At 39.2% G+C, this 14,856-nt stretch overlaps 2 protein-coding genes across 5 annotated transcripts; both read right to left on the bottom strand.

Annotated features, from left to right (window-relative positions):
• Positions 1 to 6: 6 nt before the first annotated feature.
• LOC113209645 (PR domain zinc finger protein 15) lies at positions 7 to 5,438 on the bottom strand. 2 transcript variants are annotated; one of them, XR_003303579.2, is made up of 14 exons: positions 5,190 to 5,438; positions 5,047 to 5,111; positions 4,742 to 4,927; positions 4,526 to 4,648; positions 4,324 to 4,452; positions 4,170 to 4,239; positions 3,868 to 4,082; positions 2,068 to 3,780; positions 1,677 to 1,980; positions 1,520 to 1,581; positions 1,313 to 1,439; positions 981 to 1,094; positions 718 to 902; positions 7 to 633 (listed from the first exon to the last, which is right to left on the bottom strand). XR_003303579.2 is itself a non-coding variant. In XM_026427287.2 (13 exons), exons 1-13 carry the CDS (start codon positions 5,257 to 5,259, stop codon positions 790 to 792), a joined length of 3,291 nt encoding a protein of 1,096 aa, XP_026283072.1. In that variant the 5' UTR covers positions 5,260 to 5,438; the 3' UTR covers positions 642 to 789. The 2 variants fall into 2 exon arrangements, 1 of the variants encoding a protein (XP_026283072.1); XM_026427287.2 differs by lacking the exon at positions 7 to 633 and having other exon boundaries at positions 642 to 902.
• Positions 5,439 to 6,156: 718 nt separating this feature from the next.
• On the bottom strand, positions 6,157 to 14,239 carry LOC113209678 (pumilio homolog 2; the record flags this gene model as incomplete). Of its 3 annotated transcripts, XM_026427329.2 has the most annotated exon segments (10): positions 6,157 to 10,160; positions 10,251 to 10,419; positions 10,510 to 10,900; positions 10,995 to 11,244; positions 11,366 to 11,717; positions 11,912 to 12,052; positions 12,787 to 12,882; positions 13,338 to 13,605; positions 13,686 to 13,837; positions 14,059 to 14,239. In XM_026427329.2, coding segments are annotated over 10 exon segments (2,268 nt in total), but the record flags the coding sequence as incomplete, so codon positions are not given.
• Between the last annotated feature and the right edge of the window lie 617 nt (positions 14,240 to 14,856).

Genomic DNA, 14,856 nt, shown 5'->3' with positions numbered 1-14,856 from the left:
GGCACCCCGCTACTACCTCCACAGCAGCCGCAGCCGGGAGGAGGGCAGGGGGAGGGGAGGTTTTTTGGACGGCTTTGGGCGACACGTCCAGCCCCCTCATTGACGCAGTGAGGTCACGCGTTGCACGTATTGTCCCCATGCAAGGGGTCCGCTGACTCCACAGCGTTGAGCGGAACGGCTCCGCTAGACCCTTCCACAATGTGGGTGGTGAATTTACGGGGGGGTAAAAAAAAGAACTGGCCCAACGGTTATCACTGTGACACCAACTCAACTTAAATCTGAGGATTCCATGGGCTGCACGGCCGATGTCCAGGACGGAAGGAACACCTCCAGGCTGACGTTCCTGCAACAAACCAAAAAGGCAGTTTTAGTCGAAGAAACAGGATGTAAAAGAGCCAGGAAGCACGCAATTTCGACAGAGAAGGTCAAAGGCGACTCTCCTAGGCCAATTCCAATCATTTCCAGCGATTTTTAATGATTTCATTTTTGGCAAAATATACAAAGGCTATAGCCTTTGTGTTTTTAGCGAAAATTGATGGGTCCGGATTTCGACGGAAAAGTAGTCGAATCGACAAGGGTGAACCAGGGGACCACAAAACTACTTTTGGTTCCGCCAGAAACCATAAAAATATTCTATTAAAACAACGATTTATTAGATTATGCTGTCAGAGAGTCAGAGCAAGCCCAATAGATCCAGTGATCCCATATGATACTTACACAAGGAGGCCAAGGAGAAGTTCCCTTTCACAGCTTTCAGCTTCACCTCAGACTCTTCCTCTCCAAACCCTGCTACTGCACCATGTAAAAATCCTCTGAATTGTCATCTTCTCCATTTGAAGTCTCTACTACATACAGAAGTATGCTCTCATTACCATGTCCATTTTCCATCAGGTACGTGGTTCCTACGCAAGATTAAAAAAAAAAAAAGGTAAGAATGTTATAACAGTACATCAAAACGAATAGTACAACTAAGAACATACCTGAATCAAAGTCAGTAATAGTACTTGCAAGGGAAGATGAGTTTAGAAGTGGGGTTGTATTGCTTGGGCTATTCGGAGAACTTTCTTGATTCACCAAAGTGAAAACTACTTCACCTTCCAGGGCAGAAAGTAATTGAACACTTTTGTTAGAAAAATTGCTTCTTTCAACCAAAAGAAATATCAGTTTCACAATAAAAACTTAAGTTTAAAAATGTCATGTATTTTCTTGATTGTTTTTTTAAGTCTATTGTTGAAAGTATGTATACTTCTATTCCTCACAAAGTCTGTTTTGAAACTGTGATGAGTGGTAAAAATAATGGATAGATTCATACCTGGAGCATCTTCTGAATCCATTTGCAGCTGTCTAGTAGCTTGAAATGTTTCATCCTGATTGCCAGGTTGGATATTGTTGACAAGTGCTAACTGCTGTGATGGTTGAAGCATTATTATGGGATCACTCTGGTTAGAGAGATAAAAAATAAATTGTTAGAAGTAGATCATACAAAAAGTGCTGCTCCAAGTCAGACAAGGCTACTAACCAAGGTAAACTGATTTGGTTGTGATTCTGGTACCAAAGCATATGCAAACTCGGATGTTGGACCTGTAAGATTGATTTTGAGACGAATTTTCCTAAATACCTTTTGCTTTTTAACATTACAGTGACTGTACATGTTTTCTTATAATTAAGAATTATACCTAAACTTGACGCCACTTTGTTTTGGAAATGTTTTTTCCTCAAAAGTTCTATTTGGTGCTGTCTTTCCTGTTGCTCTTTAGGAGTTAATTTTGCATCTCCAAAAGAAGATAACAAGTTCGGTGGAAGTTCAGTCTGCAAAATATCAATGAAGCCAGGCATTGACCATTTGTCACGGAGCACATTATGACTCTTTTCTAAGTGACGACGCATGGAATGCCTGTGCCGTACAAGAGTATTACAGAATTTGCAGAGAAATCCACGATTTGAATGAAATGACTGTCGATGAGTGTCCAGTAAATGTTTCTGAAAAATGGAAATGTTGCAGAATTAGCTACTACACTATAGCAACAGATTTATAAAAAAATAAGTTACTGGAAGCAAAAGACAAACCTTAACAAAGCCTCTTTTACACTCATCACAGTTGTAGATATTCCCTTGAGTATGAGTCAGTTGATGAATATTAAAATATTCCTTTGAAGAAAATGATTTTTTACAATACTGACAGCAGTATATTCTTGAAGAAGTATGAGTTTGTGCGTGTTTAATTAGGTTCCCTTTTTGGAAAAATTCCTTTGCACAAACACCGCAAGAAAACCTCTTGGACCCTTCATGAATAAGCGAATGGACATAGAGAGATTTCTTAGTTTTGTACTTCTTGCCACATAGCTCACAGGGAAAGTTTGCTTCCTCATGAACTCTTGAATGCTCTTGTAGTACATCCTTCCGATGAAACCTTTTTCCACATATGCTACATTCAAACTTCCTCTCTCCATGACAAAACCTGTGTGTCTTCATACTTGATGAACTTTTAAATATGGCCCCACAAATTTCACAAATAAATACCTTTCCTCCAGATATATTGTTTGGTTGCTTTTCACTGTTATCCTTTACATCTTTTCTTTTAAGTAGCCTTTCAACATTATGAGATGATTTTAAAAACATGGGTTTATTAAAAACTGTTGATTTTAGATCAGAATGAACCTTTAGATGTGCTCTTAGCTTTGATTCTGTACTAAATATTCTGTCACACATTATACAGTTAATGGTAACATTTCCAGATTTATTTCTACTAACATTGCATCTGTGGTATTTTAGGGAAAGTCTGGACACAAAATGGCGGTTACACTCTGAACAAGTGAACTCTCCTGTGTGTATAGGAACATGTCTCTGAAGATATTTTTTGGCTGAAAATTTTCTTCCACATGTAGGACACGGAAACCATTCTCTAGGCTGGGTACAGGAGTGAGTTTTCAAATTTTCTTTACGAGCAAACACAGCTAAGCAGGTCACACAAGTAAACTCACCAGTATGCTTGCGGAGATGTCGATAAAGATAGGCACCTTTGCTAAAAGACTTTTCGCATATATCACAGTTAAACAAAGTTCTTTGTTTTTCAGATGGCTCTTGATGTAACTGTTCATTAGAAACATCTGCATTTGATAATTCCTCAGTGTTAGATGATAAGTTGTTCACAGATGAAGTGTCTTTCAATTTGACACAGTTATCTACAAAAGGAACAGATGGTAGGTCGTTTTTATCAGTTGCTTCAACCATCACAAACGTTAAAGGTTCTCCATTTTCTAAAGCAAGATCAATGTCTTGAGATGAGCGTAAATTGATGGATGTGGCAAAGCTTTGTCCATTGCTTGAATGAATCACCAAGTCTTCTGTGTTACTAATTTGTGTTGATGAAATAAGATTTCCAACATTTTCTTCATGTAATTTTGGGTTAAGAGTCATATCAAGTCCTTTCGGTTTAATAAAGCTATCAGGTGATGAATGAGACACCTCAGATTGTTCCTCTTCAGATTCATTTTCAGCATTTTCACCTTTGCCACCATTATTTAAATTTAATAATGATTCTTTCTCATGACAAAAATAACTTTTTGATCTATTAATGTGTGCATTTTTACTGTCATCATTTAAAACTCCGTTGTTATAAACTGTGCCTCCATCTGTTGTTTCTTCACATGAGGGTATTTCTGCCCCATTAATATTTTCAGGGAACTGCTTATATTCAATGCTGTTATTAAGGGCTGTTTCTGAAGTTTCGATGTCCGACATATTGCATTTTTCATGTTTCAGTAAATGGTTGTCCAATATCTGATAGAAGAAATAGATGTATAATATTGAGGGAAAAATGCAAACTTAGCAGATGCCTGATATTGACAGATACTGTACGCAACATGCCTTTTTACTGAAGAAACGCCGAAAGCAGATAGTGCATTGTGGATGTCGATTATTATGCAATGGTTGGCGATAATGAACCATAAGGTGGCGAGCATAGCTTGCCACGTTTGATTCTTGTACCCCACACAACTTGCATATCCATACATCCCTTTCTCCAAAAGCTCCAAGGGCATGAGCTGGTAAGTGTTCAGTTAATGTTTGGAGAAGATCATCCCCTAAGAAAAAGTTATTTCTAAAGTAGTTTTCTCTTCTTAGACAAGAAATCTTAAAGAATGTTATGATTTAAATCTTGGCATTCTTACCTAGCATCATACACACACCACCATTTGATTTCCCCTGCTTCTCCTCATCTATCAGGTCATAAAAACCATCCTAAACATAATAATTACAAATAAATACACTTATTACATGGGCTAGAATTTCAACAATATGACAGTTAATAAAGGATGTAATTACCTCTTGGGCTGATTCATCAGACAAAGGTAGGGCTTGAAGCTTCAGTCCATAGTACAATGCATACCACAAACGTAGTTCCTCTCCTGGTTCTAGATCTCTTGTTGTAGCAAAATAAATGCTTTGTTTGACCTATGTAAAGACACTAACATTAAAAATATCAAAGAGAAACTGGGAGGAACACAACAGATTTTGTTAAACTTACGTCATAACATATAAGATTTTGTTCGCTGGTATTAGAGGCTGGGGCTACAAGACACATCCAATTGCAACACTCTTCATCAGAAGTATCCAAATAATAGCCATCATCTAGTGTCTTGCCAAAGACCTTGAATGAAATTATTATAAAATAAAAGTTTAAGATCTTTGCCTCAAAATTAACAAAGTTGTATGTGCGAATGTATTTGAAGGGCTAACTCACTTTGAGAGGAAACAATACAGCAGGTGGCAAATCAATTGACAAAGGAGCCTGAAAGGGGCCAAACTGAGTACCTTGGTCAATGCGCACATTGGTAATAACAGTTGTACTTCCATCAGCCAGAGATTTTACGGCAAAGTCCTTGGGTAGAGTCTGCCTCGCACGAGACAAAATCTTGGAATCATGGATCTGCAAAGAAGTATAAGAGGTGTGGAAGGATGCAGATAAAATTTAGTTGTAGTTGTGAAAGGCAGAGGAGGGACAAATAAAGTATGGAAGGCGACACATTTAATAACAATTCAATTTACCCGTTTAAGATTTTGAACTACAGAACAATCAATACTTTCGTGGTCCTCTCCACATACGCTACAAACTGCGGAGGAGTTAAAAACAAAATCAATATTAACAATTGGGGTAAAACTAAAGCAAAACAGATCATTAGTATTCTCACCAAACACTTGCAGGTTCAGAGTCCTGCAGTTCTCATCAAGGGACCGGTCACAGGTGTCATCTCCAGTCATGGTAAAGACTTTAGCTATAACGCTTCCAAAAGCATTTCGAATAGCAATTAATACTTAATAAATAGAGAGAGAAACTGTCTGGGGGAGGGGAAAACAATTTCTGACTCCTGGTGCTTTGATTTCCCCCACAAAATAGCGCAGTGCAGTGCGGATAAGAACAATTAATTATTTGCAGTAGGTGTTTCTGTTTCTGTTTCTGGTAGATGCCGTGAGGTGCGCTACGGTCGGTCAACGACTGGGTGGGGTGGGGTGGTTCTTCCCCCATTTTATTTTGAGGGTGTCCCGACAGTATCACCTTTCGTTCCCAGTCGATTTTTTCAGTCGGGTATTGTGCATAAATGAACAAGACAAAGTCATTGTGTAAAATTATTTATTATACTCTTCACTTCTAAATTGGTACATTCTGTACATAATTTTTACATGTAATTTGTCTCAGGTATATACGACCAAAGTAATGTGAATGTATGAAAATTAAGGGGAACCAGAGAATAGACTCCATGGTGACATTTTTCAGGACATACATAAAGTATCAACTGCAAAAAAAAAAGTCTTTAAGCAGTAATGCCTTCCTAAAAATGTCACTGTTAGATCTTTGAGTTCGTGGCTACCACAAGAATTCCTTTCTCACTTAATATTCAATAAGAATCTACCTAAATGTGGAGGGTGAGGTACTGCATAAAAAGTTGTCTTGCTCAGAACTTAGCGGTAATGAAGCACATGCCACAAACAACAGAGTCAGAAATAAAATTCCTAAGTGATTTGTTATTCACTGCACTCTGATACGACTGTCTTTCAATTAGATTGGGAAACTTATGCTTGTGAGGTGGCAGCTAATCTTCCTTAAATTCAGAGATCATGAGATTTTTTATCTTTGGAAGAAAGGGGAAAAATCAGAGGTAAGCAATACAAAGAGATTTATTTCATGTTCTGAGGAACAATGATCCCAAGTCATTGACACTGAGGGATTTTGAAATTGAGACAGCCACTGTCAGCACAAAAGTGGCCAAGCAAAACATTAAAAGCAAATCTGTTGGGTTCACAATGTATTCACAAGTGCCTCACTACAACTAGTAATTTGTTCTATGTGCACCTAAGACAACAATTCTTTAAAAAAGTAACACTAAGGGAGAGGAAAGAAAGTACTTAGAGTTACTTTGCATGTTTTAATGATTTAGGAATGAACAATAAAAACAGTAAAATAATATTTTTTACAAGAATCCCTTCTTACTGGTGCAAAATCAGCATTTTGCAAAGCAGTTCATTTTTAAGTGTACAAAGGGAATTAACCTTAATGCAGCCTGTCTGTTGATGTCTGTCACATTTAATTTATAAAACACAAAAACATTTAATGCTGATCATGCAAGTTTCTTGTTATGCTTTTGTTTAGTTTTTTACTTTACATCAGTCTTGACACAACGTGATTTAATAATAACTATATATAACTTACTTTCATGATTTTATTACACATGTTCTAGGCATAATCAATAGACAGTGATTGTGGAAAACATTCTAATTAGTTATTTCATCTAAATTTGAAAATTACCACACAAATCTAAATACAGAAGTATATACAGCAATCATAACCACTTCTTATGCCACACAAACTGAAGAAACATTTACTATCACTTACTGTCTAGACACTTACAATGATAAAATAAAACATGTGGAAAGCAAACGCCTCTTTAAAGCCAGTCCAAAAATGATCAAGAATGCGAAGTTTGGGAGAAGCAACTAGAAAACACAGTTTTCTGCATGCCCTACATGTCTTTTAGAAAATGAATTGAAATAGGACCCAAACGATTCGCACATAGAGGTGACATTGCTCAAGCTTAATTATAATGAATGCTGTTACACTTACAGACCAATATACAATAAGTAGTTATGTATATATACTACAATATGTAGAAAAAAAACACATAGTGGAGAGCAAGGGATAGACCCTCATAGCTACAAGTTCTACAAAGATAATTACAAGCCATATAGATTCAAGTTGCATGTATTTTACAATAAGAGAGATAAAAATTTGCCAAGATTATGTAATTTTTAGTGAAAGACAATCAAGCTTTCTTAGTCATAAAGACACTGGGAAAGAGAAACTATCAGTCAGAAGAGCTGTGCAAGGAAGCTAGAACACACACAAAACAAATTTTAGAGACATGCCAAACAAAGTGTATTTCTGAACTGTGTCCAGTTCTAAGAAACAAATTGTCTTTCACCAAAAATCAGAATAATCACAAAACTGGTATCTTTTGAGTTAAGTCACATGAAAATATACATATCCATATACACGATTCCTGGGAAATGGACCAATTGATGCTGAGTTATAACAGTCATATGCTTTCATAAAGTATTTTCGGATACAATTTCAGTTTGAATCCAACAGTGCAATGCAAGAAACATTAGGTATGAATATAACATAGCACAGATCTAATAAGAGGGGACCATTTTTATTTTTTTTACAGAATTAAAGAGAAAGCATATGGCAAAATCAAAAGGAAAGCTGCTGACAACATTGTGTTTGGTACAATGCCTCATTTCCACATCAGAGCAGGATGATTTAACAGGAATTTGATTATCACACCAAATTTAAAAATTACAGAATTAACAAATGCAATGCGAGATTTTTGTACTTACAAAGCTGAAAATAATTACAAGATGAAAATGCATTAACATAGTTAATTCCAGGGAAGGTAAAATTGACTCCAAATGTAAGGAATAACAGTATGACCAATATACAAATTGTCTATAAGAAAAAGTGTACAGGTGTACAGGAATAGTTCAAAAACTTGTTGGACATAGAATAAAGGAGAATCTGAGAAAACACTAACGCTAGTTTAGAAGCTAAATTTAATTACTTTAAAGATTAGCATCTTACAAATAGAAAACTATGGATTAAACTCGCCTACAAACAATAGAAGTTATGTTTACTTTAAAAGCAAGTTGGGGTAGTTGCATTTGGAATTTGCAGACAGACCGCTGAATACACAATGTTTAATACATAGTAAATGCTTTAAATAGACACCTGTACTAAACAACAAATCCCTTTTCTGTACCTGACTTAAATACAGAGTCCAAATGAAGTCAATAATAAAAATAATTTGGGATATCTCTGTTCAAATTTTTGCCTGTACACTTTACAATGCATCATATTCCAATTTTTAAAAATGTTTACACATGTCAGTGATCCAATTTTACAATTTGATTGCTCCATATTTATAAATCATACAATACACAATTGATAAAAAGTGTACTAATTTTTCATTTTTACAATCACACAATTATTCATGCTGCACAATGAGAACATTAGGAGAAGGGCAGTCAATGACTGTACAATAGGGCAAATAAAAAAATAATATTAGGAAATCATTAAAACAAATTCATTTTTCAAATAACCAAGGACAATGATACATGAAAGCAAATAAATGCCATGTCAAAGATACTTTAAATATTGTTTACACCTACACAACAGTCAATATATTTACATTCCTTGATTGGTTTACTTGCTTGCTGCACTTATGAAAAAATTAAGTTCTACACATACAGTTTTTACACTAATAAACAGGCAATAACTTTCACTTTACTTGTACATCCTAATAATTTTGAATATTGGGACGTTCATGTACTGTCAAGTTTGAAGCACACGGTCTCTCAGAAGAAGTTTCACTGGAAAATGGCATTCACTTTTGAGCGGTAAGAGGAATTTCAGAAGAGCCAAGACATCAGGTCTAGAAGACATTTACAGCTGGAAATGTAGTCTACATTGGTCCTTTTTTGATATTCAGGTATACTACATACTACTACTTCCTTGATGTCTACCTTGCAGGCTACTTCAGGATTTGTATTCATTCTTCTTTGAGGAACAGTCACATTTGAAAATATTTGGTACCCTGCTTCTAAATTTACAGTTTCAGGCAATATAATTGTTTAATTCATGACCTCTTATGGTTGCATAATTAACTGGTAGTGTCATGGAGACATTAAGGATAGAGTGACCACTAAGAGGCACAAATGAGATTGATTTACTATTACATAGAGCTCAAACTCTGTAGCCTCGATTTACTACCTGAGTGTGTATCACAACTTCAGAGAATTTAACTTTAATTTTCCAGCATGCCTAACTAAATTTCATAAGAATTGAGGCATGAACTAATCAGGGTCTTGTAAAATGAAAAACACAGCCCCTAAAGATCAATGGAAGTATCTGTACAGCTTTCTATGGACTACATGAAAAAAAAAAAAAAATTAAAATAATTTAAAATAAATATGATCAACTTGCCCCTAATGTACACAGGTATACAATAGTAAAAGTCCAAGGGCTGTCCTGTCTGTTCTTGGTCCACAATCCTTTCAGATATTATTTCTGCACAAGTCACTATGCCATACTCAATGGAAAGATAACCATTAACTTTCTCCAGAGTTAAAATACTAAAAGTAATTACTCACAGGGAACTATCTGTCACATAAGTAAATGTAAAAAAAAAGAGCACATACAGTATTGAAAGAGAAAAAGAACACCTTGAATTTCCCCCATAACTTTCCACCAAACTATGAAGCAAGGTTGAATGGAGGCCAAAGACTCAGTAGTGGGCAACTTCTGAGGGAAGGCTTTGGCTTTCCTATTTCAGAGCCCTCATTACATTCCATTGCTGGGTGGAGGTCCAATAGGCCCAAGGTCACTTCCAACAACACCAACGCCTCCAACATTCACTGCATTAGCAGTCTTCATGAAGTATTTCTCCAGCTTGGCAATAATGTGCTTGCCATATGTATATTTCCTGAGTGAATTAAGATGTGGCCTGATCTTGTGCATAAGCACTTTTCTCTGTGCAGGCTCAGACACATCAATCATCTTCTGAACAACATAGTTGGCATACTGATCTTTCATCATAACGTGCAATGCACTGTGAAAAGAAAAAGGAATGATTAGATACACTGGTTAACAGGAGATGTGAAAGGATCATGAGATGAGCAACTAGAAGAGAAAAACTCACTTGTCATTGAAACTGCACACCTCTTCTATCAGGAATGCCCTTTCAGCACGTGTTGCATGAGTAACACATTTCTCCACCACGTTTGATGCAAACTTATGCTGCGACAGTACAAGCACCTTTCCTCTCACAGAATTGATGATTTGAGATTTGTCCTCCGGTTTTCCATGTTCTGATAAAATAAATTAGTTAAAAACTAAATATTAAAGACGAGTAGGGTTGAGGAAAACAAACAAGATACTGAAATGTTATTTAAACTTACCCAATACATGTTGGATAACATAGTTTCCATACTGATCCTGAATCAACTGCTCTGTCTGGCTGTGAAGTTCTTCCAAGATTGGAGCAGTCTGATCCAGAGTGCAGTGCTCAAGAATGCGTTGGATGACCCTGCATCCATAAGGATGTGTTGAAAGAGCATACACTTGGCCTTGGAAAGCATTAATGATAAACTGCAGGGCATGAGGCTCTACACATTCTATGCATTTCTGCACAACATGGTTTCCATTCTGATCTTTCACACATTTCAAAATGTGACCGTCCAGCTCATTCACAATTTCCTGTTGTTGCTCAGGGGAGATGGATTCTAAGGCTTTCTGAATTACGCGGCAACCATACATTTGAAGTGCAAGTGGTAGTACATGACCCCGCACCTGATTAAAAATAAGAAGACAAGTTAATTATAGATAAATAAAGGAATAGTAAATAGATAGATAAAACTGTGCTAATGTTTTTGACTTAACTCACCTTTTGTGCCAAAGTTGTTTTCTGTTCAGGGGTTCCAAATTCAAAGAACTTCTGGATGACATAGTTGCCAAATACATCAGTCATTAAGTTATAAGCTGCTGAGAGAATCTCATTAAAAACCATTTGCTTCTCAGCAACAGAAGCCCTCTCAAGCTTTTGCTGGATGAAACGAGATCCATGTTGATCTTGAGAAAATTCAACAATATGATTTGCCAGATCTCGTAAGCCCAAGCTGGGAAACCGGTTATTTCTGAGAAAAGAACAAGGTACGATTAGATTACACCTATGGATACAAACATGTTATGGTTTAACTTCATAAGTACAAAGATTATTCAACAAAGCAATAAAAATAAGCAAAAAAAAATATTTACCTGAAATCTTCAAGTAGTCTACTTCTGCCTGGTGGTTTCTCAAGCCCTGAGCCAACAGTTCCTCGAGGGTTTGTGGCTCCAAACTTACTGAAGAGAGAGGAGCTGGAGCCAAACATGCCATTGGCTGTGAGCCCATGTGAGACCAAGTGGGGACCAACATTTCCGTTGCGGAATTTAGCGGCTTCAGCTCCAGGAGCAGCAGATAACAGACTACTGCGGTGGTTTACAGCTCCTCCCATTAATGTTCCTAACGCCAAGTTTGATGAACTACCCATGGCCGAGAGAGATTGTGGTGGTGGCGTTAAAGACCCGGAAGTCAATCCCAAAGGGCTCTGAGATGCAGTTACTGTTCCTAGAGAGAAAAGTACACAAAATTTTCAATGACATAAACTGTATGTTGAAGTCACATCAAGCCATAATTTATCTAAACCACAGTTCCACATGAAAAGTATAGTCAACATAACTCAAGGAATGGAAGAATTTAAAACCAGAATAAACCAGGCATGCACATCCTCAAAATCAACATTACAAATTATCAGTACTAACCTAATGCACCATAGCTCTGCGGCCATTTCCCCCTGTTGTACTCAAGTGATGGCGAGAATGCAGATGTGTTGCGGTCAAATGAGTCTCGCCTGCCTGTACTGCCTGTGCCCAGACCGAGGCCAGTGCCTGACACGTCCACTCCTACCAGGCCACCAGAATACAATTAATCATTTGAAACATTGTGACAACCAGAGCATGTATTTGGTATATAGAAATATCATTAGAAGTAGTAGCAACAGTGCTTAAAGGCTTTCAAATCAGTGAGCAGCATGGTTCATGAGTTGTAATGCAAGACCAACAAAAACTGATTTTCCCTACAGCAAACAGACTCTTTTGTGGTGGAATCACACCAAACAGTGATGTGAATGTTTTAATGAACAACACAGAAGTGGCTCTTCATTTCAAGAAAAATAGATATTTGGAACTAATACTTCTGTGTGCGGCACAAGACTCTAGTGAATATGCAAGAAAATGGAGTCAAACTTGCTTGTGGTGTGAAAGCGATCAATAGAGATGTGTAAAAAGCTTAAATTACAAGTGAGCTCTTAGCACCAAGAGACTATAATTTTGCCCACAAAAATGGCACAACCATGCAGATTACTAAGAGATTAAAGCCATGCAGTTAAGGAGAAAGAAGTGAAAATGTGTGCACTTCAAATGAATACGAGTGAATATAGGAAAATCTTGTTTTCAAATTAAACAAAATTGGAAAGTGTTATAATGTTGCATAGCATGCAATTATGAATCTAAAGGCAAATGTGACAACAGGCTTTAGCTTCCAGTGAATGCAGATTTGAGTGTAGGGCAAGAGAAAATATTGTGTGTGTTAGCCATCTTGAGGAAATAATGGAGTGCATGCTCATGCACGAGGGTACCTGCTCCAAGGGAGGACAGGCTCGCAGGTGATCCAATAGTGCCCAAGTTGCTGCTCCCAAACCCGTGAGAGGCAGACGGAGAAGCAAACCCACCACCTGAGCAGTCGCGTTTGCCAAGGGGCAAGCAACATTCATTACATTTTTGATAAAAGGCATGTCAGTTCTATGGCTAAACACAAAGAATATCATTAGAGCAGGCCTTTGCTCCATGAGCTCCGATGAATTACCGCATGCATTAATATTACAAATGAAGATAACAAACAAAAACTGTCAAATTAGTACTCTGTTTCAGTATCACTAATCATATTTGCATGACAACAAACATGCGAAGAACATTAATTTAGTGAGTAATAAGAACAGCACGAATAAACTTCAATACAAATTAAAAGAAACAGGAGAAAGAAAAAACTAACGACAAGTAGGTTAAAAGAGACCATTCTGACCAAGAAGAACCACAAATACAGGTATTGACACCAAAAAAAGCAAGTAAGACCTCCAACCCAAAACAGAGGCAACAATAAATTACAAAGAGAAGAAAGAGCTCGACGTACCGCCAATGGTGGTCCCGTTTGAACTTGAGTAGAGAGAGCCGGGCTGGTTCCCGCTGTAGATGGACGAGGCCGCCGGGGGAGTCGCGATCTGCTGGGGCTGGCTGCCCAACAGGCGCATGTTGCCGCCGGGGGTGCCGGCGTTCACTATCACAGGTGCTGGAGATACGAGTCTCATCGGGGTGCCGTTGCCGATCCCCCGCACGTTGCCCATCACTATGGAACCGTTCTGGTCATAGTAGGCAGGGATAACTTGGTACTGGCCCTGAACCTGCGCGGCAAAAAGCGAGCATGTGGTGAGAAAACACGCCCCATATCTACGCTGCTGAGGCTGACGTCCTCGTCGCCTACCTGGGTGAGGTTGGTGGTGCTGTTGCTGAGCTCGGTGGACGAGGAGGGTGTGAGGGGCCTCCGCTGAGGCGCACCCGCAGCACCCTGCTGGATGATGTTGGCCGGGTACACCCATGGTCCCATGCCATAGTACTGGGGTACTACGGTCGGCCCTGCAACAGACAATTTTGTTAGGAAGAGGAACGACGCAAAGACCGTGACAAAGGACAAAAACTCACAAAATAAAAATTAAAAAAAATTAAAGCAGGACTTTTTCATGGAACATTTTACAGCATTTAAAAAGGGCAAATTTAAACGCAGCAATGAACTTGTTTATTAATTGTTCAACTTCGCTAGTGAAAGGTACGATTTTAACGCGGTTTACATGACATACCAGCGATGAGGTAAGGCTCCTGCGCGTTGATGAGGTAGGGCGCGCTGGTGAAGGTGGCGGCGGGCGCGGCGATACCCAGCTGCTGCTGCTGCTGGGTGGCCAGGTACTGCTGCTGCTGCAGCAACTGGATCTGCTGCGGCGCGCTCTGCTGCTGCTGTTGCTGCTGGCTGCGGAACAGTTGCTGCAACAAACGGAACGAAAAGGGGGAGGTCAGCAAAGAGTCCAGCAGGCCACTTTTCGACAGTCTCAGCACAAACGGCGTGAGAGTGTAGAGGGTTTCACGCACTGAGAAAAATTCCACAAAGCCTTCCTCAGTCGACAAAACATGACTAAGGAACGCCTTTGCTCCGTCGACAAAACGACGCAAACGGACGCGTTGTTGTTGGTGACGAAACATTTCATCGCTGCACGGCGCTTCGGTTAGACCGTTAGACCGGGAGTCTCGGTGTGTGGCTGCTGGGCCGGGCGCTGAGGCCGAGCGCCCCGCGGGGTAGGCAGGCCGGCCGCACTCGTGCCGAGCGGCGCGGCCCGCCCCACAGGGGCTCCCCGTCCCGAGGAGGCCCGGCCGAGCCAGAGCGCAGCAGCGAGCAGCGCGCCGCGCCGGGTCCCGAGGGAACGGCACGAGCCTCGGGTGGAGTGCAACGACCAGGCGCGACCCGCGGCGCCTCAAACCGCGAGAGAGAGGTGATTTCCACGGGCGCTGCGGGACCATTGCGAACGAACCCGACCGAGGCCGGGCGTGGTACCAGCCGGGAGATAGGGGAATCCTCAACTTAAAAAAAAAAGTGAAAATATAAA

The sequence above is a fragment of the Frankliniella occidentalis genome, unplaced genomic scaffold (genome assembly GCF_000697945.3).
Source record: "Frankliniella occidentalis isolate FOCC.00 unplaced genomic scaffold, Focc_3.1 Scaffold233, whole genome shotgun sequence".
Classification (NCBI taxonomy): Eukaryota; Metazoa; Arthropoda; class Insecta; order Thysanoptera; family Thripidae; genus Frankliniella; species Frankliniella occidentalis.
The sequence above is the reverse complement of the archived record's forward strand: the minus strand, read 5'-3'. Positions and strand labels throughout refer to the sequence as shown.

What these genes read in the sequence shown, in the direction of transcription:
- LOC113209645 (XM_026427287.2), bottom strand. Translation starts at nt 5,259, where the DNA reads ATGACTGGAGATGACACCTGTGACCGGTCCCTTGATGAGAACTGCAGG. An exon ending in CTGTATTGTTTCCTCTCAAA is followed by an intron (nt 4,649 to 4,741) that starts GTGAGTTAGCCC and finishes ATTTCATTCAAG; the next exon opens with GTCTTTGGCAAGACACTAGA. An exon ending in CAAAGTGGCGTCAAGTTTAG is followed by an intron (nt 1,582 to 1,676) that starts GTATAATTCTTA and finishes TCAATCTTACAG; the next exon opens with GTCCAACATCCGAGTTTGCA.